At 41.9% G+C, this 27,929-nt stretch overlaps 4 protein-coding genes across 7 annotated transcripts; 1 reads left to right on the forward strand and 3 right to left on the reverse strand.

Annotated features, from left to right (window-relative positions):
* Nucleotides 1-39: 39 nt before the first annotated feature.
* Nucleotides 40-14,457, reverse strand: LOC148389552 (patatin-like phospholipase domain-containing protein 7). Of its 2 annotated transcripts, XM_088392386.1 has the most exons (37): nt 14,323-14,456; nt 13,979-14,022; nt 13,853-13,907; nt 13,236-13,319; nt 12,915-13,002; nt 12,756-12,838; nt 12,577-12,686; nt 12,357-12,497; nt 12,128-12,287; nt 11,944-12,024; nt 11,407-11,535; nt 11,253-11,333; nt 10,587-10,716; nt 10,437-10,508; nt 10,278-10,351; nt 10,045-10,200; nt 9,894-9,971; nt 9,592-9,797; nt 9,386-9,517; nt 9,151-9,274; nt 8,624-8,737; nt 8,457-8,523; nt 8,219-8,368; nt 7,863-7,926; nt 7,618-7,786; nt 6,584-6,766; nt 6,383-6,501; nt 6,156-6,312; nt 5,342-5,458; nt 5,168-5,237; nt 4,944-5,060; nt 4,699-4,847; nt 4,458-4,610; nt 4,268-4,387; nt 3,441-3,525; nt 2,929-3,044; nt 40-2,284 (listed from the first exon to the last, which is right to left on the reverse strand). In XM_088392386.1, exons 2-37 carry the CDS (start codon nt 13,993-13,995, stop codon nt 2,171-2,173), a joined length of 4,065 nt encoding a protein of 1,354 aa, XP_088248512.1. In that variant the 5' UTR covers nt 13,996-14,022; nt 14,323-14,456; the 3' UTR covers nt 40-2,170. The 2 variants fall into 2 exon arrangements, with proteins under 2 accessions (XP_088248512.1, XP_088248513.1); XM_088392387.1 differs by lacking the exon at nt 2,929-3,044 and having other exon boundaries at nt 14,323-14,457.
* A 233-nt stretch (nt 14,458-14,690) lies between these two features.
* On the reverse strand, nt 14,691-19,538 carry clic3 (CLIC family member 3). The gene is made up of 8 exons (XM_088391848.1): nt 19,376-19,538; nt 18,233-18,406; nt 18,085-18,160; nt 16,705-16,814; nt 16,238-16,363; nt 16,048-16,154; nt 15,535-15,710; nt 14,691-15,470 (listed from the first exon to the last, which is right to left on the reverse strand). Exons 3-8 carry the CDS (start codon nt 18,142-18,144, stop codon nt 15,306-15,308), a joined length of 744 nt encoding a protein of 247 aa, XP_088247974.1. The 5' UTR covers nt 18,145-18,160; nt 18,233-18,406; nt 19,376-19,538; the 3' UTR covers nt 14,691-15,305.
* On the forward strand, nt 19,378-22,623 carry fut7 (fucosyltransferase 7 (alpha (1,3) fucosyltransferase)). Of its 2 annotated transcripts, none has more exons than XM_088391845.1 (3): nt 19,378-19,536; nt 20,469-20,529; nt 20,937-22,623. In XM_088391845.1, exons 1-3 carry the CDS (start codon nt 19,508-19,510, stop codon nt 21,972-21,974), a joined length of 1,128 nt encoding a protein of 375 aa, XP_088247971.1. In that variant the 5' UTR covers nt 19,378-19,507; the 3' UTR covers nt 21,975-22,623. The 2 variants fall into 2 exon arrangements, with proteins under 2 accessions (XP_088247971.1, XP_088247973.1); XM_088391847.1 differs by having other exon boundaries at nt 19,417-19,617.
* Nucleotides 22,624-22,863: 240 nt separating this feature from the next.
* pou5f3 (POU domain, class 5, transcription factor 3) lies at nt 22,864-26,151 on the reverse strand. 2 transcript variants are annotated; one of them, XM_088391844.1, is made up of 6 exons: nt 25,937-26,151; nt 25,160-25,856; nt 24,971-25,082; nt 24,342-24,472; nt 23,952-24,116; nt 22,864-23,881 (listed from the first exon to the last, which is right to left on the reverse strand). In XM_088391844.1, the coding sequence occupies exons 2-6, from the start codon at nt 25,790-25,792 to the stop codon at nt 23,621-23,623; spliced, it is 1,302 nt and encodes a 433-aa protein (XP_088247970.1). In that variant the 5' UTR covers nt 25,793-25,856; nt 25,937-26,151; the 3' UTR covers nt 22,864-23,620. The 2 variants fall into 2 exon arrangements, with proteins under 2 accessions (XP_088247970.1, XP_088247969.1); XM_088391843.1 differs by having other exon boundaries at nt 25,160-26,151.
* Between the last annotated feature and the right edge of the window lie 1,778 nt (nt 26,152-27,929).

The following is a 27,929-nucleotide window of genomic DNA, read 5'->3' on the forward strand; positions in this document are numbered from 1 at the left end:
CTCTAGGCAAAATAAAAAAAAATTGTTTGTACCCAAACGTTTTTTTTTTCCCAATATAATCATTTATTTATCATAAACATACAAATGACACAACAGTGGTTTGTTAGTAACACCTGATTATCAAAGACATAATGATACAACGTAATAAATACTCAAGTTATGGAGCGAAGGCATACTGGTAAACATTTATGTGCTTAATAATCAGAGCTAAAAGGTTGAAAGAGTACAAACGGTTGCGTTAGTGTGTGTTTGTTTCAGTCACCTGGCGTGCTTCCACACGTAGCATCAGCGTCTCATCCATCACCGTTTTAAACAAGCTGTGAAACACTCACTCTGGCCAAAAAACATCAATTTCTTTGTACTTTGGTTTTCTGGAAACACCCCAAAAAAGTACAACACAGCAGAAGTAACAACCCCTTGGCTCCAATTAAGGTGGAGAGAAAAAGCCTACACAATCGCAAGTCAGGGTTTTGTGATTAAAAAAAAAAAAAAGACCGAGATACATAATTTCCAAACTTTTTTTCCACCATTAAAATGACGTCTAACTTGTAATTATTAATAGCGGATAATTGGCTTGTATGCATAAATTCTGTCCTGATTTCAGATGGCTTTTTATTTGGGTCAGGTCTAGTGAGTGGTCCTATGTTGCCCCCAGTAGCACTGCTGAAAAATTGTGACTGCCTTCATTATTTAAATTGTAGCTAATATTAAAGGTGGGAAAAAAGTTTTAAAATTATTTATCTTGGTTTAATTTTTGAATCTCACAAAAAAAAAAACTTCCACTGTAGCTAGCATCAGATGTGGTTTCCAAGGTTGAATTTTCCTAAGATTGCACAATTTGAAAAAAAATTAAGGTGTCTTTGGTTAAAGGCACCTTTACATTCACATAAAAGTTCAAAACTTGAACCGTCGTCATGAAGTATATCAATGCAAAGACGTCAGCAAAACGTATGAGATGATTTGCTTTTTTTTTTTGAGGGGGGTGGGACATTTTTGCTCTATTTAATCTAAACGAGAGACGAGTCAGGTATTAGCGAAATTGTGCATGATGAAGCTGGAGATCTATCAAAATTAAGGCATAGAGATTTGGCTTTACGATTTTGCATCGTTAAACTACTTTCTTCAACTGACACATATGAACGAGCTGCAAAAGTCTGCAACTACTTGTACTTTTGTTTAAAGTTAAGTTCTGATATTTTATTTTACATGTCTTAACTTATTTATTAACCTACACAAAATTCATGCATGTTACTTAACAAAATTGCGCGTAGTTAATATAGAATTTATGACCACCTCAGTTTGACTAAGCATTGACGCAACAAAGTGTGGCCACTGTACCTTCCTCACTATAAAAGGCATTTAATGAATACGTTAGTACGTACATTTGTCATCGCGCTACATGAACAAAGGATTACAAGCTACATTTAAACGATTAAATGATTGATGACTGTGACGACAAACAATTTTTTTTTTAAATGTAACACATAGCGTTTGATATTAAAAAATAAATCAATATTTGCATTGATGTGCATATCTGGACTGATGGGTCTATTTGTTCTCTGTACGGTGCAGTTGGTTGGGGGAGGTTACAATAAATCTCGCATGGCAAGTAGAGGCGACACGGGCCCATCAAAAACAGTCAAGTAAATCTAAAGCTTTTTTTTTTTTTACAATAACATTGTCTAAACCGAAAAAGCTTGGGAGCAAAAAAGGCATTCTGTATTATGCCTTTTAAACTCATAATACATAATCCAAAGTGTATTAAAAGGCAACAGCTAGGTTTTTTTAGATGCTTGAATTCGGAGATGAAAAAAAGTGGGCATTGTGGCGGTTCTTTTTTTTTTTTGTCCAACCTTTCTGCTAATGCACATAATTAATTCTTATCATTATTTTTAACAAATTTGCTATATAATCATGACTGTTCAATTTTTCCCATATTTTCAGTGTGCCCCTAATATTCCTTCATACAAATTGACCCGATAGCGCTTTTCCAATTGCTTCGCTTCTTCACTGATGCGATCCATTTAAAGCTCTCAATATGAGAAATGATGATGGTTGGGAATGAGCGGGCCTAGAAGATGAATGAAGGTTAATCTTAGAGAGTCACGTGGTAAAGATGGGATGTAATAGAGGCCAACGGTGGTCTAATGTCCCTTCGTTATTGCACTTATCACTTGGCGGAACGTTTGGAAAGTACTTCCTGGTTGGCTGAGATGTTCAGTGAGTGTTCGTGGCCGGAGACTGCATCCACACGACGGATACTTCTTTCGTCCAGTTCTTCATCCTGAGGATCGTAAGGGTGTTCATTAAGAGAATGTGTCAATACAAAATAAGACAAATTTGTTTAATTGAAATCGTATTGCTTGTCCTATTGATGGTTATTTCAACTGGTCCTTTAATTATTACTAATTATCAATTTTGTAATGATACATCAATATAATTTTGAAAAGTCAGAGGAAATAATTATCAATATTATAAATGTTAATATACCACCATTTTGAAAATGTCACAGAAATGTAATGGTCTGAGGTGCAGCATTTTTTTAACATTGATGTGACTAAACTTTTAATAGTAATTGAATAAAGTCATATCATAAGAACATAGTAACAGAAATATGACTTATAAGGGGGTCAAGAATCTATATTAAAAAATATTTGAATACAAAAAAAATCAAAATAAGTGCTAAGCTACAAAATAAACAACTCGAAATATTATGAATACGTCAACCTTCCAAAATATGATGTTTGATTTGGCCTCACCTTATTTTTCTTCCGCATAAGACTGACTCACTCACTCAAAAGAAACGAAACACTTTCTGTTTTAACCTAAACCACTTGTTGTCGAATGTGCCTGAAATGAGTGAAAATGTGACTCAGCAGTTGTGGTGCTTGCAAGAGATCACCCGCCCGCGCGACCAAAGGCCCGCACCGTGTCGGCAGTCTCCTCCCCTTCAGTATGCTCTCCATAGTGACCGTATAGCTCCAGGTCAGACAGTGCGCTCTCCACTGCCTCCTCGTCATAGTCAGTGTGGTAGTCTGACTCCTCTGACGGGGGAGAGTGGTGAGGACAAGAGGAAAAAAATAATAAATCACATTGTGGGGCTGTCGGGGAAGCGTGGAAGAAGGGAGACAGATGGAAGTGGGCGTGCGAGTGGCGAGGTCGGAAGAGCAAATTGAGAAACAATCCGTGATTGGATGAATGCGCACACCGTTACTGCAGTCAAAGCAAATATGTCACTTATCGCTTTTTGCTTCATTCGGAAACTCTGCGGAAAGTTTCAGTTTGTGTGTTTACTGCAAATAGCAAGAAGTGACTGAATCAAGCACAACAAGAGAAAAAGGAGGAAACCATGTTAGAGAATAACACCAGCATGCATGTATGTGTAGTATGAGTGTACTTGCACATGCTGAAATAATAAAAAGATGACTGTGTGGTTTTACCATCCACCAGGGCGGGTTTGACCGGCTCAATGCGAGACACGATTTCCGCCAAGTCGGTGAAGGAAGCGTTGGGGCATGTCACTACCTAATAGGCACAAAGACAACCTCAGTGAATGGGGAAATAAACATACATCACTTGTAGATTCAATTTGCGACACCTGTTATACTTCCGTTTTCACTCTGCGCTGGCAAATGCAAAGCAAGACGACTTTTTTTGACAAAGTACAAAGCATGGCGACGCCATTATATGTCGCGCTCGTTTCCCCAGGAGAGATACACAAGTCTCATTAAGCGCATATGTGGGCTGGCTATTGTTTGTTGCAGAAAGAAAGAAAACACAATTGATATATACCAAACATTCTCAAGGTTGATTGTCTCCAAGCTCGCATTTCTGCTTTGAATAATGTTTGTGGCAGTAGTGATGACACAATGAGGCTCTTATTTATTTTTGAGGCATCAGGAGAAGGAGTCATAATATTTCAGGCCGACTAGACATTTATAATGAACAAGTGTATTTTTGGTGGCGTCTGATAGCAGGTCAGATAACAACATTGCGATTAGTGATATAAAGCCACAGTGAGCCCAAAGCTGGAAAGCCGTGACGTACTTTTGGCACAAAACAGAGTGCGGCATAAAAGCTGATTACGGTTGGTCTGGGAATGATGGAAAAAAGCCAATTATTGATGGAACGCTTCATCAAAATGTCAAGTCTGCTTTGTCGTGCCGGGATTCTGTATTAAAGCGCAGCACTAAAAAAATCCCGCCGTGTCTAAAGGATTGCGATGTAAGACGCAGACCGAAGGCCAAGTGACCAAGCGGGTGCTTACATTGTTCTTGCATTGCGTGTTGTGAAATTCTTCTTGGTGTCTGTCTTTCAGCATTTTGTCCACAACTCCACTTCGAGTCCACACGTCAAACACAGTTTTGCCGTGCTGGTATCCCACCTCCTAACAAGACATACGTGTATAGATGTGAGTTTTCTATATTTTTATATGATAGAATTAAAACAATACATACAGCAATCTCGTCGAACTTCCCAAACTCCAGCGTCCGATATCTGTCGATGGGCGGGCGGATATACTCGCAGTAGTCGCTGTTCTTCACTGACTCGAGGTGCCGAACGCAGCACACGTAGGCCAAGCGGGTTTGGATCTCCGCCATGTTCAACACCTGAGCACATGTGAGAAACCCCCAGAAATTATACTCGCTAAAGTCAAGGTCAAGTTACCTTATATTAATTTTGAACCAATGCCGTTACCTTGACTTTCTCTGCCAGGGGATTGAGGCGTTTCCATAGCAGCCACCAGCCAGAAAGCGAGTCGCCGTAATTAGTGAGGTTAGTTTCATCGCGGCTGCCCACGTCGATAGCGATCACCACTTTGGCCCCCATGGAGCGTGCCACATCGGCTGGTAGTGGCGAAAAAAATCAAAAAATAAAGTTGAAAGCTGAATAAGTCTTTGACAAGATAAAAAATCCAAAATTAGGCAGCTATAAAGAAAGACCTGGCAGGTTGTTGATGTACCCTCCATCCATAAGGAGGTGTCCATCTTTCGGGTCACAGAGAGGAGGCAGATACCCCGAAAGGGACATGCTGGCACGAACGTACCTCCAAAGAGAACCTCAAACGGCAAACACGAACAATCTTGCTATGATGTCTTTACAGCGACGAGTAAGAGATATATTTAATAAAGCACTTTTGATGTTCACCAGGAGTACGTGCACCTACCATCAGTGTGCACTCGCATTGCAGAGGCAGTAATGTCAGCTGTGATATTAAAGTATGGTATCCAAAGGTCCTACGTACACAAAGACATTAACAGGTAACAGATTTAAGGGCATACTCATTCTGCCGCCAGTATCTCCACCTTTCTCCCATTCCATTGGAATCACCTCATCTCACCTCAATTTGCTTGCTCTTGAAGACATTGCTGATACCGGAGTTGAAGGCCGCGCCAGAAAACATAGACGTGACCGGGTATGTTAAATCGAGAACCTTCTTGAATACTGAAGTCATTTCCTGCGGCGAGAGAGAGTGAAAATTAGGTTTGCTTTCTTCCTTATACTGAATAAAAACAGCATTTGACCAAGCTGACTGCTTCCGCTGAAGATAATGTAGAATCGGCCAGATTGTTAATGGCATTTTGTTTTCCATTTTTATTTCCTCTACCAGATGCACACAGCATCTCACTGTTGGGCTTTTGAACTATCATTACGCACATAAACAAAGTATTCATTTTGCATTTGAGATTAAACAATTCCCTGTTTCAGTCACCTTCACAAAGAGCCACCGCTGTCAATGACATGTTGAAAGTGACAAAACAAGCAAAAATGTAAAACCACTTCAAATAATTCTAAAAGAGGAATGGGAGGAGCCGAATATTAATGTGCTCATCCAACCCACATAAACAAAGTGTTTTCATGGAGATAACTTCAAGTATGACATCAAGGGAGAACTCCCCAAGCGCTGCAAGTCAACCCGCATGACGCAAATTCCTGAGGACGATGTGATCAGCATCAAAGTTTCACCATAAGCTAATTCATTCCAGCGTCTTTTCTTAATGAGGATGGAAATGGGCTTTTAAATTGCCTTTTGATGATATCTGGAATATGATTTGTGATGCTCTCCGGTGGTATGATTAAAATACGGCTTTGAATACATGACGGGGGATCCTCAAATGTAAATAAGGGAGCTCGTGGTTTAGAACAATTTTTACCATTGCCCATTCTCGTGCTCTCATCCTCATGCGGCTGTGGCTGCGGTCCTCGGCGTAGAGCGCCCCCAACAGGGAACCTATAGAGGTGCCGCCGACGAGGTCGACTGGGATGCCGGCTTCGCAGAGGGCTCGCACGATCCCCACCTGGGAACAACCTCTACAAAATAGGGCACACATGTAAGACCTGAAAACTTAACACTGACAAGTCGGTATTTATTGAGCTTTACCTGGCCCCGCCTCCACCCAGGACGAGGGCAATGCCGTTCCCAGTGAGGACTCGGGCCAATCGCGAAAAATCTGAGTGGCGGTCCGCCGGCTTCTCGAACACACGCTGATACAGCTCCAACTTAAAAAGAAAAAAATGATTGGCAGAATTAGAATATAAAAGATGTTGTAGGATGACTTCTGTATAAAGCATTCCCTCCCACCAGTTTGGGCAGGCTCCTCTTAGAGAAAACCCGTCGTGGACATGATAGATGGAGGTGTCTGGAGATCCAGCTACGCATGTTAAGCCAGTCCACGGTGCCCTTGGGAGGGGGGCCGTCTTCTTTGTGCAGCAGCACCAGCTGCTTCTGGGCGCGCACGGCACTTGCTTCCAGCATGCGTTCCAGCTAGAGGGACACCATTAACATTTTACAGGCGCCGCAGTGCTCACATGCATGGAATAATGACAAGTGAATGTTTGCGGGTAAAGACAGAAGGTGTCTGAATTGAAGGGAAAGTAGTAATTGCACAGGTGTTATCTGGAACTCGATGTTTTGAAGGCAAGATGTTGTGTGTGTGTGTATATGTGTGTTCCTGCAAGATCAAACCCTCAGCTGTGACTCATTCTGTGCCCCAGCAAATATTGATCCTACTTTCCGTTTCCCCGACCGTCTCTTGTTAAATGTGGACACATTCCTTTATTTCTGTTTGCTCATTGTCCTCCCCTGAGAAAGCAATTATTTCTCCATCCGCTGGACGGTCACTTCCTGCCTCTACCCTTTTCTTAATATCCATCCGCTGTAGCCTTATATGTCCTAGGGTCAAATGCAAACAGAATGCTATTACAATGGCTAAATACCTTGGGATATATTTTGTTTTTTAAGTTGAGTCAAATTTATTTAAATAGCCCTAAATTGGAGAAGAGTCTCAAAGGCCTTCACATGCCTAGCTGACCAATTTTAAACAAGAACACTTAATCACGGTGTTAAACGCGCTAGCCTTGTCAGTCTTGGGTTATCTAAACAATTAGCAAAGCTTCTTCATCTTTCTTTGTCATCCCTTTGTGAGCTCGATACCTTTTAAGATGCGTATCTTATTTTGTCATGTTTACTGACTCAGGAGCGAGTCTGCAATGTGTTTTGCCAAACTCGTAGCCAGCGAAGCTTGTTGGTAGTTAGCCACCTAGTTGGTTCCAGCCCAAGTAGGACTGAGCTTACCTTGAGCAAGTTCATTTCAGTCTCACGGATTAATCTCTCACCTCTCCGACGGCAGGATCCTGCTCGCCGAGGCCCACGATGATGATGCAGTCGGCCTGACGGATGCACCGCTGGGTCCAAGGAGTTAGCGTGTAATCTGTTTGGTAGAGAACTATCCGATGGATGTCTTCCTGTTGGCCCAACCAGCTGGACAGACGATATTCATGAACACTGTGGTGGGAAAGAAGCAGGACATTGAGTAAGATTACTGGACGAACTTAAAAAGTGTCATTTAAAATAAAAATACCTGTCTAGTGCTGCAGCTCCAAGGCGTTGCTTAATTATATCACTGGTCAATAGAAGAGTGGGACCTGAATGTGAAAGCGGTAAATGGGGCGTCACATTTTATACTTCAGCACCGACCTTCTGTTTGATTTATTACAAAGTAGCTCCTCTTATCGATATGTCCTTTATTTTTGTCCTGTGAGAAACTTTATCGAGAACAACACTGTCACCGAGCCTTGCAATCAATCAATTTAACAATCTTTTGAATGACATCTTCATAAGCTCAAACGTAAACAGGATATTGAACATTCATCTGCGGGAAAGCAGAAAAGGTCAAATCTAGCAAAGTCGGCGCTTTCATATAATATTTATTTGTACCTATTGCGAGGAGTGCATGCTGCAGCTCCAGAGTAAAGGTGGTGAGCGGCACCTCCTCGGAGACGGGCAGGACGGTCACTGTGGAGAGGTTGGAGGCCTGGCTGCCAGCGTCCCATTTACTGCCCGGGGTGTGCAGTGCCAAACTGCGGCCTGGGGGAACAGAGTCCATGTTATTGATTACTGAACAGTTTTTTTTTTTAGTCAATCACGAATAAACAACTGTAAAAAGTGCACACACCATTGAGAGGGAGATTAACCTGCTGGAGGATCTTCTGTCCAAGCAAGTGGATGAGTCTGGTGACGACCTGCGATGCAAAAACATTGTTTTGAGGCAAATCTGAGATGGAGTATGTATGACACAGAGGAGAATGTGAATGATCTAAACTTCCAAGGCCTTCAGGCTACCTGCGGGAACTTCCTCTTGATGGAGCTGAGGGCGCCCTCGGGCAGTTTGGCGAGCTCGGAGTCCCGTACGGCGTGGACGGTGGTGGCTCTGTTTTGATGGGTTAGGGCCTCCACCTGAAAACGGCAGAACTTTAAATCCCAAGCTAAAGATGGAAAAAACTTTTTATATGTCACCCCCATATACTCGGGAGTAATTTTATCTTCATAATTAGTGATTGGAAAGCAACAGAGTGGTGTGAAACACAACTCCTACAAAAATGACCTCCTGGTAACCGTAACCATAGCATCCTTCGGCTCAGGTATTATTAGAACTATCATGTCAGAAAGAAAACAATATACCTATGCATTAATTAATGCTGACAAGATGTGAACTAATTATACACTGCACACCCACGTACCAAGTTATAAGAATAATGCAGGTATGGAGAAAACAACCCTGCAACAAATCTTCAATTATTACGATTAATTGTATTTTGCTTATTAAAGTGTCGTTACAGGGGGAAAAAAAGGAAGATTTTGGTCTTTACCACTCCAATCAGGTCACCGCGGCCGTACTCTCCTATCAGTTCCTTCTTGCCATCCTCCTTCATGATTACAGAACGCAGTCGTCCACTGAGCACAATAAAAGTGCTGTCGGATTTCTCGCCCTGCCTGGAATATACGCTTCCATTAACAGCAATTCAACATAACAAGTTTGAGAAGTGTTCATCTTTACAGAAAGGGACGGCCAGATGGCAGGAAGGGCAACTTTGCTCCAAGTACCTGTAGACGGCCCTGCCGGCTTCCACGGCCATCCAATCGAGTGCAAAGTCAATCTGTCTGACAAACGATGACATCCTCTTCACCACCGTGTGAGCGACGTTTAGTACTACTTTGGGTTCCGCACGCATTATCCTGAGGAGAAAAAAAACCCGGTTATATCAAGCATGTTATTTACATATACAAACAAACCAACTTAATCCACTAACTCATAGAAATGGGTTTTGGAAATGGAGAGGAAGCTGCAGTCACGCTGAGCTCGGACAGTAAATATGAGGGGCTCGCCCGTCAGGACAGCAAGCTGACCCACGAGCTCTCCAGGGTGCGTCACAAAAAGACGCGTGTCCTCCTCACGGTCGATCATCCTCTGGTAAACATGGAGTAGGCCTGAAATAACAAATTGGATGCTCACTTCCTAAAAAAAAAAAAAAAAGAGCAGAGGGCAGAAAAGTGATTATTTTTTTGTTTGTATATGTATGTATGAAAAAATAAGCCATTTAATGACGGTCACCTGATCTCCTTGACGAGCCACAACCGAACCAGCTTTTACTTGGTGGAGGGTCACTCTTCCCTCGAGAAGGCTGGGATCCTGCAACAATATACACGATACATCTGAGATCAAATTCAAACAAAACAAAACAAAAAACATGTTAGATAAAAACCTGCAACTGGATGATCACTAGCAGGTCTTTTTTAGCAGCCTGGAAGATTGAACCGCTCTTGCTAAGGTGGATGTTGTCAGACTGCCCCCCGTTGTCCGTGTAGTGAAACACCTCAGAGGGCGTATGCTGCATGGTCACGCTCTTCTTCAGGCTGGACTGCACGTGCGGAAGCAATGTCGATAAAAAAAACGGCAGTATTGATAAAAGCGAGCTCATCTTTAGTTTATTTTTACCTTCTGACTTGCAGGACTGGGCGGAGGCTCATCGATGTTGACTCGAGCCCGTTCCCACGCCATTGTCATGTCGCCTGTAACCAGTAATGTGATGAGTACCTGTGCGATCTCCCCTTAATGACCGATTGAGTTATCACCCCAAGTTTAACAGTGATCAACCTGCGCTGTCGGGGGGCAAGGAGATGGATCGCTGCTTCCTGTAGCTGTTCGAAGGACTGTCCTTTACGCCATCTGCTTCACATAAAGCAAGACAGTTTTGGATCCAAACCAGTAAGAGATGAAATCAATGTGTGTGCGTGTGTGTGGGACCTGTCTCCGTAGGGCTCTCCATGCTCCCCACAGCTACCTCATCTTGGAAGTGCAAACGGCGAGAGGTCTTGCCAGACATTGCCTCACTCGCCGCCATGTTCACATTGGACAAAGGCACTGCGTGGCTTTCCTGTCAATTCAACAACAAAACAGTCCAATAAAATATGCATAGTGACGACATAAATAATCGTTTCTGGTTTCATGAAGGGTATTTATTTGCCGTTTAAAATACACAACTGCCTTTTTTTAACCCTAATTATGGAGGATTATTAATTCAAAAGTGTAACCTCTGCTTGTGACACATTTTTAGACTTAGGCTGAGGTGTGATTTATATTTAATAGCACATCTACTGTAATATATTTTAACGCCTTTAGCAATTGGCCCTTTCAAGTATTCTCTTATGAAAGATATTTCTGGTCGTAAAGTTTCCTCTGAAGGGGTGCTCGTGGTTTATTCGTTTTGACCCGGTATGAAGGACAGTGTTATGATGCTGCGCTTAATGTTGTGTGAAATTAGCTTGCATGTGCAGGACAGAGGGTTTATGTCACTTTCTGTAAATGTGCACGGATGGTTTCCTTGCCAGCAGCTGCTAACGTCAGTGGCTCTGCATCAGAGAGTACAGAGAATACACAAGTTAAATGCATACTGATCATCCTCCCTCCTACCGGATTGAACAGCTCGGTGGTCAGGCCCAGGTAGTTATGTAATGCCAAGAAGGTGACCCTTTGGAGCCGCACCATGATGATCTGAAAACACACAACATTTGTTTTTATTCACATTAAATTGATTTTAAGCAATAACACACTGAGACCACGTTACCTGAATGACGCGTACAAGTGTCTCAGGGTATTTCTTGAACACAGACTCAAAGGCGGATGCAGGTAAACGCAAGATGGTGGAGCGTGTGGCTGCACGAGCGGAAACAGTCTTGTAAGGCGCTGGAAAACCCTGAATAAGGAAAAAGGAGTCAAATGTGATTTTTTTTTTCAAATATATTTCATTGGCTGATAAGTACTTAGTAATAACGAATGGAAGTTAGCGAAAAATGACCATGTGGCCATAGTAGCATATTAAGGGAGAAAGATACAATGCAATGCCAAAATTAATTGCTGCCTAACATAACCTACTGGATAATTGAAAACTAATTATTCACACCCATCCTTTGTACCGAGTTTAATCGTCCAATTTGGACCAATAAGAAAACACATTGAGAGAGGGAAATGACATGAGGCCATTTCATTTGCATGGAAGAGGATGGAGAAAGCCTGAAGAAAATATATCAATGAACTCCTTGACTCAAAGGAGAGAGCAGACCCAGACAGATAAGAGGAGCGACTGTGAAATGAAGTCACTCGCCGTGATGATGTCCAGAATACTGAGCAAGCTGTGTACGCTGTCGCCAGGAAGAACATCCTTCACTGCCACCTCTGTGCCGTCCTACAAGGTAGGGGGAAAAAAAAAAAAAAAAAAAAAAGAGATTTGTTTTCTGTGATGTGGCTAAAAACAAGGGCAAAAAAATATTTTTTTTTCGTAATCCTACAGTTTCCAGGATACAGAGCTCAAGTCGTCCATCCTGGACCACATAGATGCTGTCGTCGTCATCGCCAGGTTTGAAAAGACCCTCGCCCTCCTGCAGCTCAACAAACACCATGTGGCGACACAACTCGAGGAAGAGGGGTTTGTCAAAGTGTCCCAACACCCTACAAAAAACACAGGAACATTTTGAATGCCCTCCAGAGTTGCACAAAAACATTTCATCAGACCCCCACCTGACATTCTTCAGCATGTAGAGAACCTCGGACGGCAGATTGGAGCTTTGGACGTCGAACTCGGTCAGGTCGGCCTCCAGCAGAGAAGGTGGCGGTTCTTTAGGCTGAAGAGTCGGAGGATCCTTACGGATGCGAAGGATTCTGTTCAGAGGAACACGGGGTTGGTTTAGCAAACTCGACCGCACACATTTGGAAAATGCTTTTTGTCTTTGGGCCTTACTTGCGAGCAATGCTAAGAACTTTGGTTCTTTTGCGCACTCGCTGCGGTTGCTTTGATACTGAGGTAGATGATGATGAAGAAGATGGAGGAATTGCGGACAAAGTCTGAACCTTAAAAAAAAATTATAAAAATTTTAGGAACAAAACCTGAATTCCATTGTTGGAAGGAAAAGTGAATACCTTGCGCATTATTTTCCGACCATAGAAGAGCACTTTATCTCGTTTTCTGAAGCGATAATGAGGTACACCAGGCTGCTGTTCACCTAATCAAAAGAGCCCAATTGTCAACATTATTGACATGGCGACTTGAAATATCTTCAGTATCAACGTGGGACTCACGAGCATGCTTGAACCTCCTGTATAAGAAGAGAACCACAATCCCGATCATTGCAACTGCGACGACAGCACCTATCAGGACACCAGTGAGCTGGAAGATAAACAATACAGAACTTACTGTAGTTAAGATTTTTTTACAAATAAAAAAAGAAAGGCTTCGGCCGCACACTGGCTTGTGATGCAATCAAAACAGAAGTTTAGAATCCTGAAACCAGAAGAGGGCGCTGTTGACTGTATTCTTATTTACTTTCAATTTAGTGATAGGAAGGGTCAATATAAGTTGAGCAAATTTTTATGACACAAAAATGGAAACGTTGTACTTACCATAGTGGTCTGCATCCTTTCCTCCACAAACTGTTGCACTCGTGCTGTTACTGCTGTGATGTCATTCTTGCCGTGCACCAGCATCTACACACATTAACATTATTAAACAACACAAAGCATTGTGAGAATTGACTAGCCATTATTTTCCATGCTATGATTTTCTTCTGTGAAGGTCCCACTACACTGTGGAACTGTTGTGTAATTTACAAAAAAATGCAGTCCAGCCTGCTTGACTGTTACTCCAGTAATGTTGCATGACCAAATGCAACACACAATCACCATTTAATGCATTCATTCAGTATCTATTTAAGGTATATTTCGAAGTCTATGCTTAGTGAGACCTACAGTGTCAGCACATATATCCAATATGTACGTATTAAGATCCAGATTGGAAAGAAGCCTCTGTTTGTGTTTTGTTTTTGTCATTTCAGCCATTCACCCTTCCATGACACTTGTGCCACTTGACAAGAAAAAGCTGAATTGCAACACTGCAGTCCAGCCAGTACTGTCTGGGTCAGAGTCCAGGATGAAAAACAGGAAACGACCCCTGTAGATAGACTTTTGTACTGTCCTAATTGTGTTGCACATCACAAACTTCAATCAGATTTAAAACTTACTGAACTGGCCCATCCGCAGATGTCTCCATCGTCACCGCTTGCACGGCAATCCATCCTGCATCATGTCACATGATCAGTCACATGTTTTTACTTGAAATACTTAATTTATTTACGAGATTGACATACTCGGACAAGAGGAGCATCACGTTGGCGTGGCTTGTTTGTGTGCACTACGAAAACAACATTTTACATACAATTAAAACACAACACCAGTCATTGTCAATACCTTAATGCATGTTTGTTATATTGAAATACTATTCGGCATAACAAGTCATACGTTCACAGTACGAGATAAACAACGGCAACTCTCCATCACCGAAGCTATGGAACGTTAGCAATAATAACATTAGCGAGCTAGCTAAGAGCTAACGGTTGAAACTCATACCAGAAGAGGCATTAACGCCGGTGTCAATGAACGAAGTCAAAACGGTATCCGGTAATGTTATATGTGCGTAGGAGACCACACTTACTTTAAGGTGTTTTACAGCGAGAGTGTGTCAAATTTAGGTCACTGTCAAAACTGGCGATGGACCAAAATTAGCTGGCAGCTAACAAAGTTTTCGATGCGCTGTCACTTGCTTTAGCCCCGCCTATTTTATTGCATTGACCAATGGGCAGGCAGATCTGCAGTTGCTATGGTACCATTGAATTGAGTCATCCAATCAGAACAAGCTTGTTCCATATTTTCATGCGTCGCCAGTAGCAAGTTTAAAATAACCTTAAATCACTTTATTTCGCTTATTTATTTGATTGTAGTTATTAACCGTCTAAATAAATAAATAAAAAGTGTGCAGTAAATCAGATTTGATTTACAAGGTGAGGTGAGGGGGGGAAAAAGTCAAGCAAGAACTTGTTTTATTCACTTTTTTTCTTACATTTTATTTCTAGGGACAGAAAATTGTGAGGATTGGAGACAACAGAATACATATATCAAGAAATTACTGCGCAAAGTAATAACAGTCTTATATATAGGAGGTATTGCTTTCTCTCTAATATGTACAAATATGTTGAGAAAAAGATGCTATGAGATCAAAACCAATGTTACAACATGAGTTAAGCTTATAAGATTTATATTAAAGTGTTATTCCTTCATTGCAGTTTACATTGAGTAAATACCTAATACATACTGTAGATACATTTACAAATAATACGTGATTGCACACTAGCACAGGACATCAATTGTGTGGCTAAAGGAGTGCTTCTGTGCTCTTTCAAAGGACGCCACAGAAATAACACCATAGGATTTAATAGTCAATGCAGCACGTACATAAGACCTTTAAAAGTAGCTCTGTGGATTTTGAAGATAAATTGTAATCATAATCTGACACAGAGGGTGTCCTGAAAGACATTATACACTTCCTTGTTTCCATTTCTCTGGATTTTTCTGAATGCCTCTTCAATGATAGAAAGGAAGTGTATATTAACTTTTGGAACACCCTCTTTGGTCATTCTTCTATTTATTGAGATACTTAGCCACAGATTGGTACGCGATGAGGATCTCGACATCCTTTGGGCAACTCATGCGAAACTCCTCCCTTCTGTAGGCGTTGTCCAGGTAACGTTTGAGGCCTTTTAGTTCGGCAGGGATGTCAAAGTCACGGTACATCTTGCACACCACCTAGTTGAGTTTAACAAAGTAGATGTAAATACCATGAAATAAAATTTATTTTTTAATGTTTTACCTTGACAATGTTGAGTTTGGGAAGCAGGTTGCAGTCAGCCAAAGTGAGCGAGTCTCCATCCAGGTAGGGACGTGTAGATTCTGTAGCGTACGGGTTCTGGTCCAACTCATGAGGCAGCGGTGTCTCCAAGTACATGTTGAGCTTCACCAGGGTTGATAGGAAGTTCTTCTGTAACACTGAAACGGAAATACAGATTACATTTTGTACTAAGATCCACCCTCCAGATATTTGCTTGTCTACACTGTCATCTGGTGGCTGCTATTAAAAAAGAGGCCTTCAAGTGATGCAATCAATTGTACCGAGAAGTCAGATTGATGAGAAGTTCCATAGTTAGTATCACACTTATGCGGTATTACTAGCAACACTTTGCCGGCATCAGATAAAAAAAAAAAAAAGACAAATACTATAGCAACAGACATCTGCCATAATCCCTGATGATGCCCCGCAACTAAAATAAAATACATTTTCAGATAATGGAAGACAAATATAATTACGCTGTTGCGTTTATCTTACTGTCATTTAATCCAGGGATGGGATTCTTAATATACGCTGAGAATTTACGAAAGATGTCTTCTCCAGCCGACAGGGACTCCTTGTATCGACAGCACAATTTGGGATACCTGCCATCGGAAGGTTAAATGAGAAGTCCAATTAATCGTTACACTTGTAGGTATTAGGGCAGAGTGAAATGCGGTTGTCTCACTTTGGTGGTGCTAATTTCTCCTCCAGGAACTCCTCAATCTTATTAACGTCTGTTTTGACGTCATCGTTGAAGACCAGGAATGGAGGCTGAGAGCCTGGAGCTAATTCCTTCAACACATCTGGTGCTCTATCAAGGCAACAATTATGATAAAGTTAATTGCTAGTGTTGTTTGACAAATTTTCTATCTATCTACTGTGTTGTTTGTTCCTTCATTGTTGTGCGTCAACTTTCTGAGGAGGACTGAATGAAATTCCGCAACGTACAATGACTTCTTCTCCTTGGATTGCAAAATGCTTAGATTTTTTTTCTAGCCAGAAGATACTCATTCAACAAATTAACCTTCAAGTTTGTATTCTTGCATAACCGAATCTATTTGTCCATTTATGGACCAAAACACCAGTACGGAATTGTGCCGAGAACAGAAAGTATGGTGAGTCAGACATTCCTTTTTTAAAAATGCTGCTTACCTTTTCATGTCGACTGTGGTGAGTAGAAATTTGACCTTTTTTAACCAGAGAATCATAAAGAGTCTCTGAGAGAAAGGACAGTTACCCACACTTTCAGCATCATTGCTGGCCTGGAAGAAGAACATAGATAATCAATTAAAAAATACTTATATATATATATATATATATATATATATACCACAAACACCTGGCATTTGAACAGGGGTGTGTAGACTTTTTATATCCATTGTATTTAGACCACAAATGAAATCAAAGGCATCTCAACACAAGAAGCACTTACCCCTGTCATCAATTACACACAATCAAGTGCTTAACCATCAATTAATCAATTATCACACCCGTCCATTAACACAGCGGCAGCACATATAAAGAGCGATAAATTAAGATGTGCTGGTATCACCTATGTTAGCAGCATATTAAGTGTGTTGCTTATAAATAAAATGTGTTTCTAAGAATTCCTAGAGTTGCCTTACAACCACAATTAGATTTTTTTTTTTTAAATCTGGCAGCATTTCAATGAAATTTTATTGCTTCAACCATAACCATTAGCGTGTGCTAGGAATGAGCCCAAACACATTTGGATACAAATGTACTTTAATTACAGGGTATACGACTTTAATAGTCGATTGATCTTTGTTGCATTCAAAAAATTATTCAAATTCTGAAAATAATTACACATTGATTAATAAAATATAAATGCATAAAAAAATATTTTGACAAGTTGAAAAACTATATATATTTTATCAAGCCGAACAAGGACGATTTTTTTTGCATAAAAAAATATTTTAAGTTGAAAAAAATATGTATTTTTTTTTTAATAAGTCGGGCAAGGACCATTTTTAATCCTTTACCTTCAACAGTTACAACTTGAAACATTTCTTAAATAATCGCAACCATTACATTGGAATCGAAAAAGCCTTGACATTTTCCTTGGCGGAGGTAGCAACAAAAAAAAAGTTTTGAAATGGCACGCCAGCCTCAAAGTGGCTTCTGGCTTGTGCATCTGACCAAAATGTGATTACATCTTGCTTAGCAGGCTCGGCTCACGCTGTCGTGAGTCCAAAGTGTGCGGAATTTCAAGTGGAGGGACTACACGCCCACATTACGACAAAAACAAATGCAATAAAGTTATTACGTTTGTCGTTGCTTCAAAACAACTCAATTAAACAATTAAAGCAAAGCTGTAAAGGCGTTTGTGTTCTTTAAGTTTATGTTTTAAACCAAAGTATGTTATTTGGTGGGTCCCATTAATCTACCAGAATTATTTTTTAATGCAATGTTTGTCTTTTCAGAACAAAATGTCATCAATGTGTCAATCCAAAAGTCATTTTTGATGCATTTTTTGGAGGAAAATTTGAAATTACCAATGACGGGCCTCACCTTGACAAACAGCTCAATGTTGGGACTGTCATTGTTTCTATCCTCCCTTTTTTGGGCCATTTATCCCTTCTCGTTCCTGCAGGGAAAGCATATTTCAAATTTGCTTCTGCAAAAATCCTTGCAAGATTTGATGACGTGTTGTACTCACAGTGGACGTTGCTTGCTCTCACCGCTGGTTGCTCTTTCGTTTGATTTGACTCCACTTGTAGTGTTTTCGTGGTAATGTTCAACCTCCGTCTACTTCTTCCTGTCGTCTGTGCGCTGCTGGTATTCGGTTGGTGGCAAACCACACCTGACAATCCACAGCTCCTCCCAGCGATACCTGTGTGACCTGTAAATCTTGTTCTCTCCTTTCGACCTCGTAGCATATTCAGCAAAAAAAAAAAAAAGTCTCACTCTGTACTTTCTTTAATTGTTTGTTGTACAACCCTTAACAGCGTCCAGGACCAAAGAGCAAAATTCCCCAAAATGTTTTTAGCCAATGTGTCATGATGGCCTCCATTTCGTAAAATGCTTGTCGTATAGGTGAGTTGGAGCCAATCCGAGCAGACTGGACGAGAGGGGGGGTAAAAGTCTGGACATGTTGCCAGACCTATTAAGGAAATTTTACTTTTGAATTTGCAGACAAATGTATCAAAAGGGACTTTCCACCCATTAAATGTGCCGCCTCGAGGAGTCTAATTTACATGAACAAGCAACTTCGCTTCCTTTAGTGCCCCTGGTGGCCATGGTAAGAAAAAGCATAAGCTGACCGATGGGGTAAATGCTGATTCAGAATTTTTGCCCAAATTGGGAAGGAAACATTTCACTGTCAGACGTGTGACTCATTTTGACACATCTCAAACATTTGCCAACTGCCTTCCTTCCTGCATAGCAGGTAGCATGACTCAGCAAAAAACATGACTCTATTTCATTCAAATTGGAATTTTGTTAGCTTCAGTATGCTGGAGGTTGAGGCCAACGAGTTGAACTTTACCTTAATTGGTGTCAAATTAAGTTGGCTATATTCAATGTCCGCAATGACAAAACTGCAGTGAATAAAAACAAAACTCAACTATTGAGATTCTAAGACCAGTTCCGATCCATATTCAATGCACTGGGACTGAAATGATGTGGATGAATAAAAATATTAGTTGGTTATATGTATCCACTACAACTGGGTAGCGTCCATCCAGTTTAGCATGCAGCACCTTTTTTTCCGAAAGTGCTATTTCCCTTTTTGACTTCCCGTACGACCACCAGAAGCCTCTCAGTTTTAGCATACGCAAGACACCAGGTAGAATAAACGTACCATTGGTTGGAGGTTTCCGAGGCTGAGGGATGCCAGGCGGTACACTTGCAGTTCAAATGGGCCCCGCCTCTTCCTTCAAACTGGTGACACTTTATCAAAGCGTGCAAAGATGCTTTAACAAACGGCACTTTGATGTTGACCACTTCTCGGCTCGTCGTAAGGTCAGTGGAGTGGAGGGAGGTTGCGTGTTTTGCTTGATTGAATGAAGGCTGCGTGATCTTGGTGATTTCCTAACTGCAACGGTAAGAGATAGAAAGGTGCCACTGCCAACATAAATCTCTCACCACATCCTGTTCTGCCTTTAGAAACGTTGACAACTTCATAGCCTCTATGGTCGGCAAATATTCTGTAATAATAATAATAATAATAGTATATTTTGTGTGACATCTGCTTTTTGGTCCAAATCTTGCTCCACATGTGATAATAGCTTGGAAACCAAGAAATTTATATATTTATGTATGCATTTATTTATTTGCTTATTTAAAAGAATGGCAATTTGAAATTATGCCATGGCATGCCCAGATAAATAGTCTTTTTTTTTTTCAATGATTATTTCTGGTCTGCTCAATGTAACAAAAATATCTCCAGAAAAAAGGCCAAGGTCTTTTTGGCGTCATGAGATTAGAAGCAAGCGAACGGCTGACATCCTCTCCAAATTTAGTGATACTGTATTAAGAAAAAAAGGGGAAAAAAATGTCACGTGATTTTTTTTTCATGCTTGGATTGTATCAAGTTAAAAGCAGTATTTGGACCCAGAAATGGAATCAAAGGCTTTGTGTACAATATTTCGGACTGACAGTCATAAAGGACAAAGTCAACTAACATAAGCAAGGGCTGACAGTAAGACAGATTCTTGGCATTTTTTGACAAGAACTGTCTCCTCTAGTTCCTCTTTTTTTTGTGCGTATGTTGCGTAAAAGTGAGACTGTTGCAATACTGTCGCGCAATTGATTTAGATGTTATGACCTCCCATCTTTGATTTTACATGGCATTAACTTTGTTTGAGAGCAAAAAAAATATTTGCACTTAACTTGTGTTTTGGCACTTGATGGTGGAATTTGGAAAAATTAACCCAGTCTGTGCGTTTCTTCAGGATCTCTGAGCAGACGTTCATGGGATTGAACAGGATGGGGGCTCTGGAACGCAACCTGTTGGTAAATCCTCACTCCTCATAATTCGGAAATATCAAAGTCAAAAAGTCAAAGTCTGCTTTATTGTCAATTTTGTCGCATGCCAAGACATACAAAGAGATCGAAATTACCTTTCCCACTATTATAATACAATATTACAGAACTAATAAAAACCTAAAGAGAAAAGATTTATTTGAACTATATCCTATATTTTAGGATTATAATTACTGTAAACCATGTGAAGTCCCGCAGGGCACAATTCTTCAACCCCTTTCTTTTATTTTAATATGCCACCTTTTGTTTAAATATTGCATATGAAAACATGAAGTGCTACTATCTCCTTTATTTTGGAATCTTCTGGTACCACCTCAAACAGGCAAACTTCTCACTTAACGTCTTATTGAAAAAAAAAAAAAACTTCTCATTTTCAGAATGGAAGGAAGTGTCAAATCCTCACCTTCCTATGTGTCTTATCGCTGGCTGTTCTTAACGTCTGGCTGAAGGGATTCATCATTGACTCCAATCACCGTGCGGAACTGATCATTCTGATGTGGCACCGACCCTACTATGTTCCCAATGAGCTGAGTGTGGGCTCGAGCTACAATTGCACTCCGCTCTGCAAGATCGTGGAGCAGAGGTCGTGGTTTCCCTCGGCGAACGTGGTGGTGTTCCACAACAATGAGCTAGTCACAGGATCTGAGAAACTCCCTTTGGATCTTCCCAGACCGCCGGGCCAGAGGTGGGCTTGGATTTCCATGGAGTCCTCTGTTCATAATGGAGACCTGAGGAAATTTGCAGGTCACTTCAACTTAACTATCAGCTACAGGAGGGATGCGGATATTACAATTCCTTATGGAGAGTGGCTCGCAAAAGAGGCAGAAGAAGAAAATCCGGTGCAGGATGTTGCGCGGAACAAAAGCTTTCTGGCATGTTGGGTGGTGAGCAACTACAAAAGTCACTTCAGAAGAAGCCAAATATTCAACAAACTCAGAACCATAATTCCTGTGAAGGTCTACGGACGTTGGACAAAAACCCCCCTCACCCCAGAAGAACTCCTGCCCACCATCTCTCGCTGCTACTTCTATTTGGCCTTCGAGAACTCTGAGGCCAAAGATTACATCACAGAGAAGCTGTGGAGGAACGCTTACCAGTCGGGAGCGGTTCCCGTTGTTCTGGGAGCGCCGGTACAGGATTACAAAGATCTGGCTCCTCCTCATTCCTTCATCCACGTTGACGAATTTGCATCTGTTAAAGAGTTGGCTCAGTATCTGCTCCAGGTGGCGGGGGACCAGAAACGCTACAGTGAGTATTTTCAGTGGAAGAAGAACTGGAAAGTGAGGAGCACTGTTAAGTGGAGCGAAAGATTGTGCAGGCTCTGCTCCAGCCATTTGCCTCCCAACAAAGTTTACGCTGACCTGGATGCATGGAATCGTGCTAACGGTACACAACGCAAAGAAATTGTACATTGAGCTACTATTTAAATACTGATCATTTTAAACACACCCAGCAAAGTTGGGATATGACGTAACCAAGTGTGCTTTTCTTATTCTTAATTATACCTGTATACATTTTGGAGAGACTCACTAAACATGTTGAAATACCTGCAAAATGATTCCAGCTAGCTGACAAATCTGTATCGTTTACATTTGATAACAATGCAACACATTATTTGCACTTAATTTCTTAAAGGTCTTTAACTTCAAAATAATGCAAAAATATTTCAGTTGAGAGAGCGTAAGAGCAATGCACATATTCTTTTTGTCTAGTGAAAAACAGAACTGAAGCAGATTTTACATTCAGTGCTGACACAGCAAATCTGAATAAGTGAACTTCCTGTTTTCACTCTTTTTCTTTCCAATTTAATGAAAAAAACGAGTGTGCCACCATCTAGCGGTCAACGGCGGAATTACAACCATAGAAAACTTTTTTTTCCTCATTAAATGCTTTCAATATGTAAGCATTTGTTTGATGGTATATTTTCATTAATTTTGTGCTGTTTTAACTCATAGCTCTGCTCAGTTATTTCAAGTTAATACAGCCCTTAATGTTATTCTGTTAATAAACTTTAGACTTGCATGCAGCTTTTACATTGTGTTTAATAAATGTGCTTTGGACCCACGGAGAAAGTAAATGTAAATTGTGTATATGCATGTATTACATATGGAAATATCAGACACAATGTGTACAAAAAAAAAATCAAAAATTTTAAAACTGGCATCAAAATTAAATGACATCTTAATCATTGTTAGACATTTTTGATCTAAACAGAACTGACCAAAGTCTCCCACGTACAAACAAATCGACGGCAGTTAAAAAAAAACTTACAGAGATGAAAAAAAAATAGATTTGGTTTGAAAATACATTGGTGAGTCCAAATGACAACCTTTAAATCATCTATTTGTTTGATACATTTCATATCAAAGTTATCAAAAATTGGTTACTGATGTTAATGCTTATTGTGGCAGGTCAATATTTTTATACACATACAAGTTAAATTATTCTTAAAAGATGTATTCATTCATAATTTTTTCAAACCAACAGTGGTGGTGGGGAAGCATAGATATAAAACATTTCAACACTTGACTGTCAAAAATATAGAAGAGACTTCCACCTGATGAAATGTTGAAAATGTGCAATTAAAGCAGAGAACATTAGCAGCAAGGACCATTTTGTTATCAAAATATTGCATTCAATCTCTTAGTAGTCAACCATTACAGATGATTACGTTTCCAAACAACTCTTAAAAGAATAAAAAATAACTTGTTCGAAAGGCACTTTTTACAGAATGACATTGTTTTCGTTATGAAGCAACGAGATAGTTGCCCTCCACCATTCTCTTGACATCAAAACATCTAAACCCCAAAAAAGTGGAACACGACATAAACAACAGCTCCGCTCAAATACTGTTAAATGACTTAACTGGGAGTAAAAGAGAAAAAAAAATAATAATCATCTGCACGACAAAAAACTAAAAGCTGCCTTGCGTCAAATGCACTTTGGTAATCCGGCCTACTGAATAACTTAACATGCATTAGCAAAACACTTCAAGTTGTTGGCGCGGAGTGATCAGTCATCTTTGGACAGAGCGGTTGATCCGTGTTGCCGCCCGCCGCTTCTACCCGCTCAGCTGACCCAGCAGTCCGGGGTGCAGCGATTGCTTCAGGACGTCGGGCCGATGTAGCGGCATGTAAAGCGCCGGCGGCGGGGCTCCGAGGTAGCCGGACGGCGGAGGGTAGCCCTGGCTGGGTACGGGGGAGGCGGCCATGTTGAGGGGCGAAGGGCTCTGCTCGTAGAACTGCCCTTCGCAGTCTTCGTCCGTGGGCAGGGCCAGGCGTTTGCCCTTCTGTCTCCGGTTGCAGAACCACACGCGGACCACCTGCATGTGACAATGCAAAAAAATAACTCAATATTTAGGGTGGAATGATAATAAAAGGTAAATGATTTACATCTCTCTCCAGGCCCAAGTCGTCAGAGATGTGCGTGATTTCTTGAGTATTGGGTTTGGGACACTTGACAAAATAAGACTCCAGAGCTGAGCGGACGGCTCCCTCCAGGCTTGTCCTTCTCTTCCGCTTCCTGGTGTCCACAAACACCCGCTCGATCTTGTACATCTGAATGAGCACATCAACACTTTGCATCACATTGGTACCTGTAAGGCCTTCGGACAAGGTCAAGGTTCAGGAGGCTTTACGGGCGGTCACAATAGCAGCGGGGGGAGGGCCTTTCATTGAGGCTCTCAATGGGACATCAGCCCATGGTGACAACCCCCCATCGTATGAGTTTCTGTTGTCTTGTAAAGTAGACGGCAGATGTGGAAAGAGAGCGAGAGAACTTACATCCTGGGGATTTTCCGACGTTTCGGCCTCGTTCAACCATCTCTGGAGGAGGGGCTTCAGCTTGCACATGTTCTTGAAGCTCAACTGGAGGGCCTCGAAGCGGCAAATTGTCGTCTGGCTGAACATCTTACCTGGGTTGTACAACCACCACCCCCCAAAAAATGACATGAATTAAGAAGGGTACACGCATACCAACAATTGAGCGTTCTCCCACCTTGACAATCAAAAAATTTAAACCACACATTTATAATGGTAAATCCAGGAAAATAGAAGAATTTACAACTCTGTAGTTAGTATAGAAACTAATTGCTTAGCTTCAGCATCTTCTACTGTCTCAATGCACCGTGGCACCACACTGCCACCCATAGCTCAGTTTTGGTACTACAGTGTGATGTGCAATCAGTGTAAGATGCTAAAAAGCAGTAAGACTGAACCCTTTTTTCAAAATGTATAATTGTGAATCCAAATATTAGTAGGAAATTACTAAAACACTAATTCTGAAGTGAGATCCAGACCCATTGACCACTTGAAGATTTTATCAATCGTTTGCCTTACCTACAACAGAAAGACACATTTTAATTTATTTTTAAAAATACAGTTGCAATGGTAGAATGTGTATATTAACTTACCATAAAGATTGCCCAATGCAAGGCCAACATCAGCCTGCGTGAAACCCAAAGTGATGCGTTTGTGTTTCAGTTCTTTGGCAAACTGTTCCAATTCTTCAGTGGAAAGGTTTTCCTATAATATAGTGTGAAATCAAATGTTTTTTTCTGGATTTATGCATATTAATTTAGTCATTCGTTTAAGCAGCTTACCTCTTCCGAGTCACTGCAACCCCCGCTGGACGATCCGCTGCTTCGTGTTGACGATGCCGGGTTCTGGCCCTGAGGCCCGGGGGCTCCCTGGCCGGGGTTGACGCCGAAGAAGGCGTTCGCCGGCATGCCGTTGCTGGGCGGTGACGGGGACATGGATGGTGACGACGCGGAAGACGTTGAGGGATTCTGGTTGCTGCTTCCTCCGCTGCCAGGCGGCGTGAGGTGGCTGATACCCGGCCAAAAGGACGGGTTCCAGGGGCTCGAGTAGAAGACTCCGTGGGGCATGGCGGCGGGTGCCGGCGGGTACTGTTGGACCTTCATTTCACCAGAGTAGTCCTCTCCGGTGTCTTTCTCCGTCTTGATCTCGGGGAGCTTGATTAGCTCCCGGGTCTCGGCTATGGGGGGGCTCAGGCTGGTGGGCTGCGTGGCCGCAGTTACACCGGGTACCTGCCCGGTGTACTCCGGGGCAGCCAACGGATACCAAGACTTGGGCTGGCCGAAGTCTCCGGCCTGGAGCTCAGAGGCCCGGTAGTCGCCAGCCCCCATCGACGGGAAGGGGAAGAAGCTCTGCGGGGCGGCCGACGGCAAGCCACCGTAGGTGGGCTGCTTGTAAAGCACGCCCGCTTCTGGCATGGTGAGCTGGTGGAAGGACGAACACCCGAGGCCCTCTTGGCCCAAAATCTGCGTGCAAGCCCGGCTGAAGTCATACGGGCGGGTTTGGTACTCCGAGCTTGGGCTGTGGGATCTTTCGGACATCTTGCCACTCAACAGACTTACCTTAATGGTCACACCAAAAAGTAGTCAAATCAAAACGCCAAGGGAGTTGGGGGACAACCGGGCCAACATAACCGGTAAAAGGAGGCGGCAGACTAGTCCATAAAGGCCGCTTTCGGGTCACCGGCTCCGATCGAATGTGCGATCGGGGCTGGTCCGCGCACGTTTTGCCAAAGTTGCAGATCTTCGGGCTCGTCGCTCATTGGCTGCTGCGCACAATTACGCACGGCTGAAGGTGAATTTGTCAATGACCTTGGTAACGCCCCCCCTGCAACCCCTTGGTGGGCGTGGTCCCACTTAACCTGCAACAACTGTAAAATGTCTAAACTTGTGTGTTTTAATTCAAACGCATCTACAATGCTAAGTATGTGTCACACATGGATTCTAATGATTGTTTAGACGATGGAGTATTTCACAAGATGGCTTTGATATTAAAATACACGTCATTAGAGCTTTTGTTCATCAAGCTTAATAAAATAAATAGCATTTATTGTCATTCTGAATTGTGGAATTTACTCTTTTCTTTCCATATTTAATTTCATGTTCATGCGTGTTAATTTAATTTTTAAATAAGAGCATTATTTGGATTTATTTACACTGTTCAGCATTTGTTTTTAATTCTGATTTATTTTTATTTTCTAACTGCACTTCATGGAGGATATCATGATTTAGTTCCCATTTCATTTGTAGTCATTTTCTGAGGATTAACTAAAGGCTTTGTGAACGATTGTTTCTTTTCCACTCACAAATGCGTGAGCATAAATGCAACAGGAGCATTCGGGGGAACTTATTCTTGCTCGGGATCTGCGGTGGGGGGTGCGTTGCTTCTCCCCCACCGAGCGGCCCTCACGACCCGGGCCCCTGCGCGCACAGATGCGCTCCCCCTGGCGCGCGTCGTTGGCCGCAGATTGCGGCAGGAAGACGCGCCGCGGGGAGGGAGCGGAGGAGGGGGGGCGCCATTGTACCAACCCGGCCCCGGGGGCACCCTGTGGATTGCAGATCCCGAGTTGCGATGGTCGGCCATTAGCTCCTTTTCACATTGAAACAATACGTCTCGGCCCTTTGATTTCGCCCCACACCCACACAACCCCCCCCCCCCCTCCCACACACACTCATATGAAGCAAACACCAGACTGCAGTTTCACTCTGCAGGTCTGAGATGCTCAGCCTGCAAGTCTCCACTCCAAACCATTTCATGTCACGTCTACTCTCTTTTTATCTTCATCCATCCATCCATCCACCCATCCTCACTGCAATCTACTTAATCTTTTTATACTATGAATATTTTTTAAAATCTAATCAATAGCGTTGAATAATCTTTTCCTGCTCGTTTTAAACAAGCCACACAAAATACAGGGCGAGCCTGAAGAGAGACATGAGACTACTCAATAGCTTAAGAAGACATCAAACCCAAGTGGCGTGGCATTGTCCTGTGACGGTCCATGGACTTGGCTGATTGATTGTCATGCAAAAGACAAGAAGAGAGTGAGGCCAGCCATCAAGACAGCACACATCAGTGCTCAGGGTACTCCAAAGGTGGTGGGAGGGCAGGGTGGGGGTGTTTCAAATCTTTTTTGAAGTAGTTTTTTTTTTCTCCCCCCAAACATGCATGTTGACCACAAATTAAATAGAAATTTGCTTTCAGTTTTATTTGTTTGACCTTAGTCAAAGACTGTTTTTGCAAAGCTAAATTCACTGGATAGAATTTGTATGATCTCAGAGCAAAACGGCTTGCTCAAGTTCCATCCAGAACGTTTGGAGATTGGTTCAAATAATGAAGGTCAAAAATATTTACAAAAAATGATCGTACTTACTCCAAAAATACAACTAAATTTGTAAAGAGCTTTTTAAAACTAGGTTCACTTCAACAGCTTAAAAAATTCAAGTTGTAATGGTATGTATGAATGGGAAAAAAAAAAAACTTGCTGCAGGGCGGGGCCGTGCTTGAGCACATCGCTACTGACGTCCCATTCATTGTTTATGTGGTGGCTTGATT

Source organism: Syngnathus floridae, chromosome 12 (genome assembly GCF_059516105.1).
Source record: "Syngnathus floridae isolate MCC-2025c chromosome 12, RoL_Sflo_1.0, whole genome shotgun sequence".
Classification (NCBI taxonomy): domain Eukaryota; kingdom Metazoa; phylum Chordata; class Actinopteri; order Syngnathiformes; family Syngnathidae; genus Syngnathus; species Syngnathus floridae.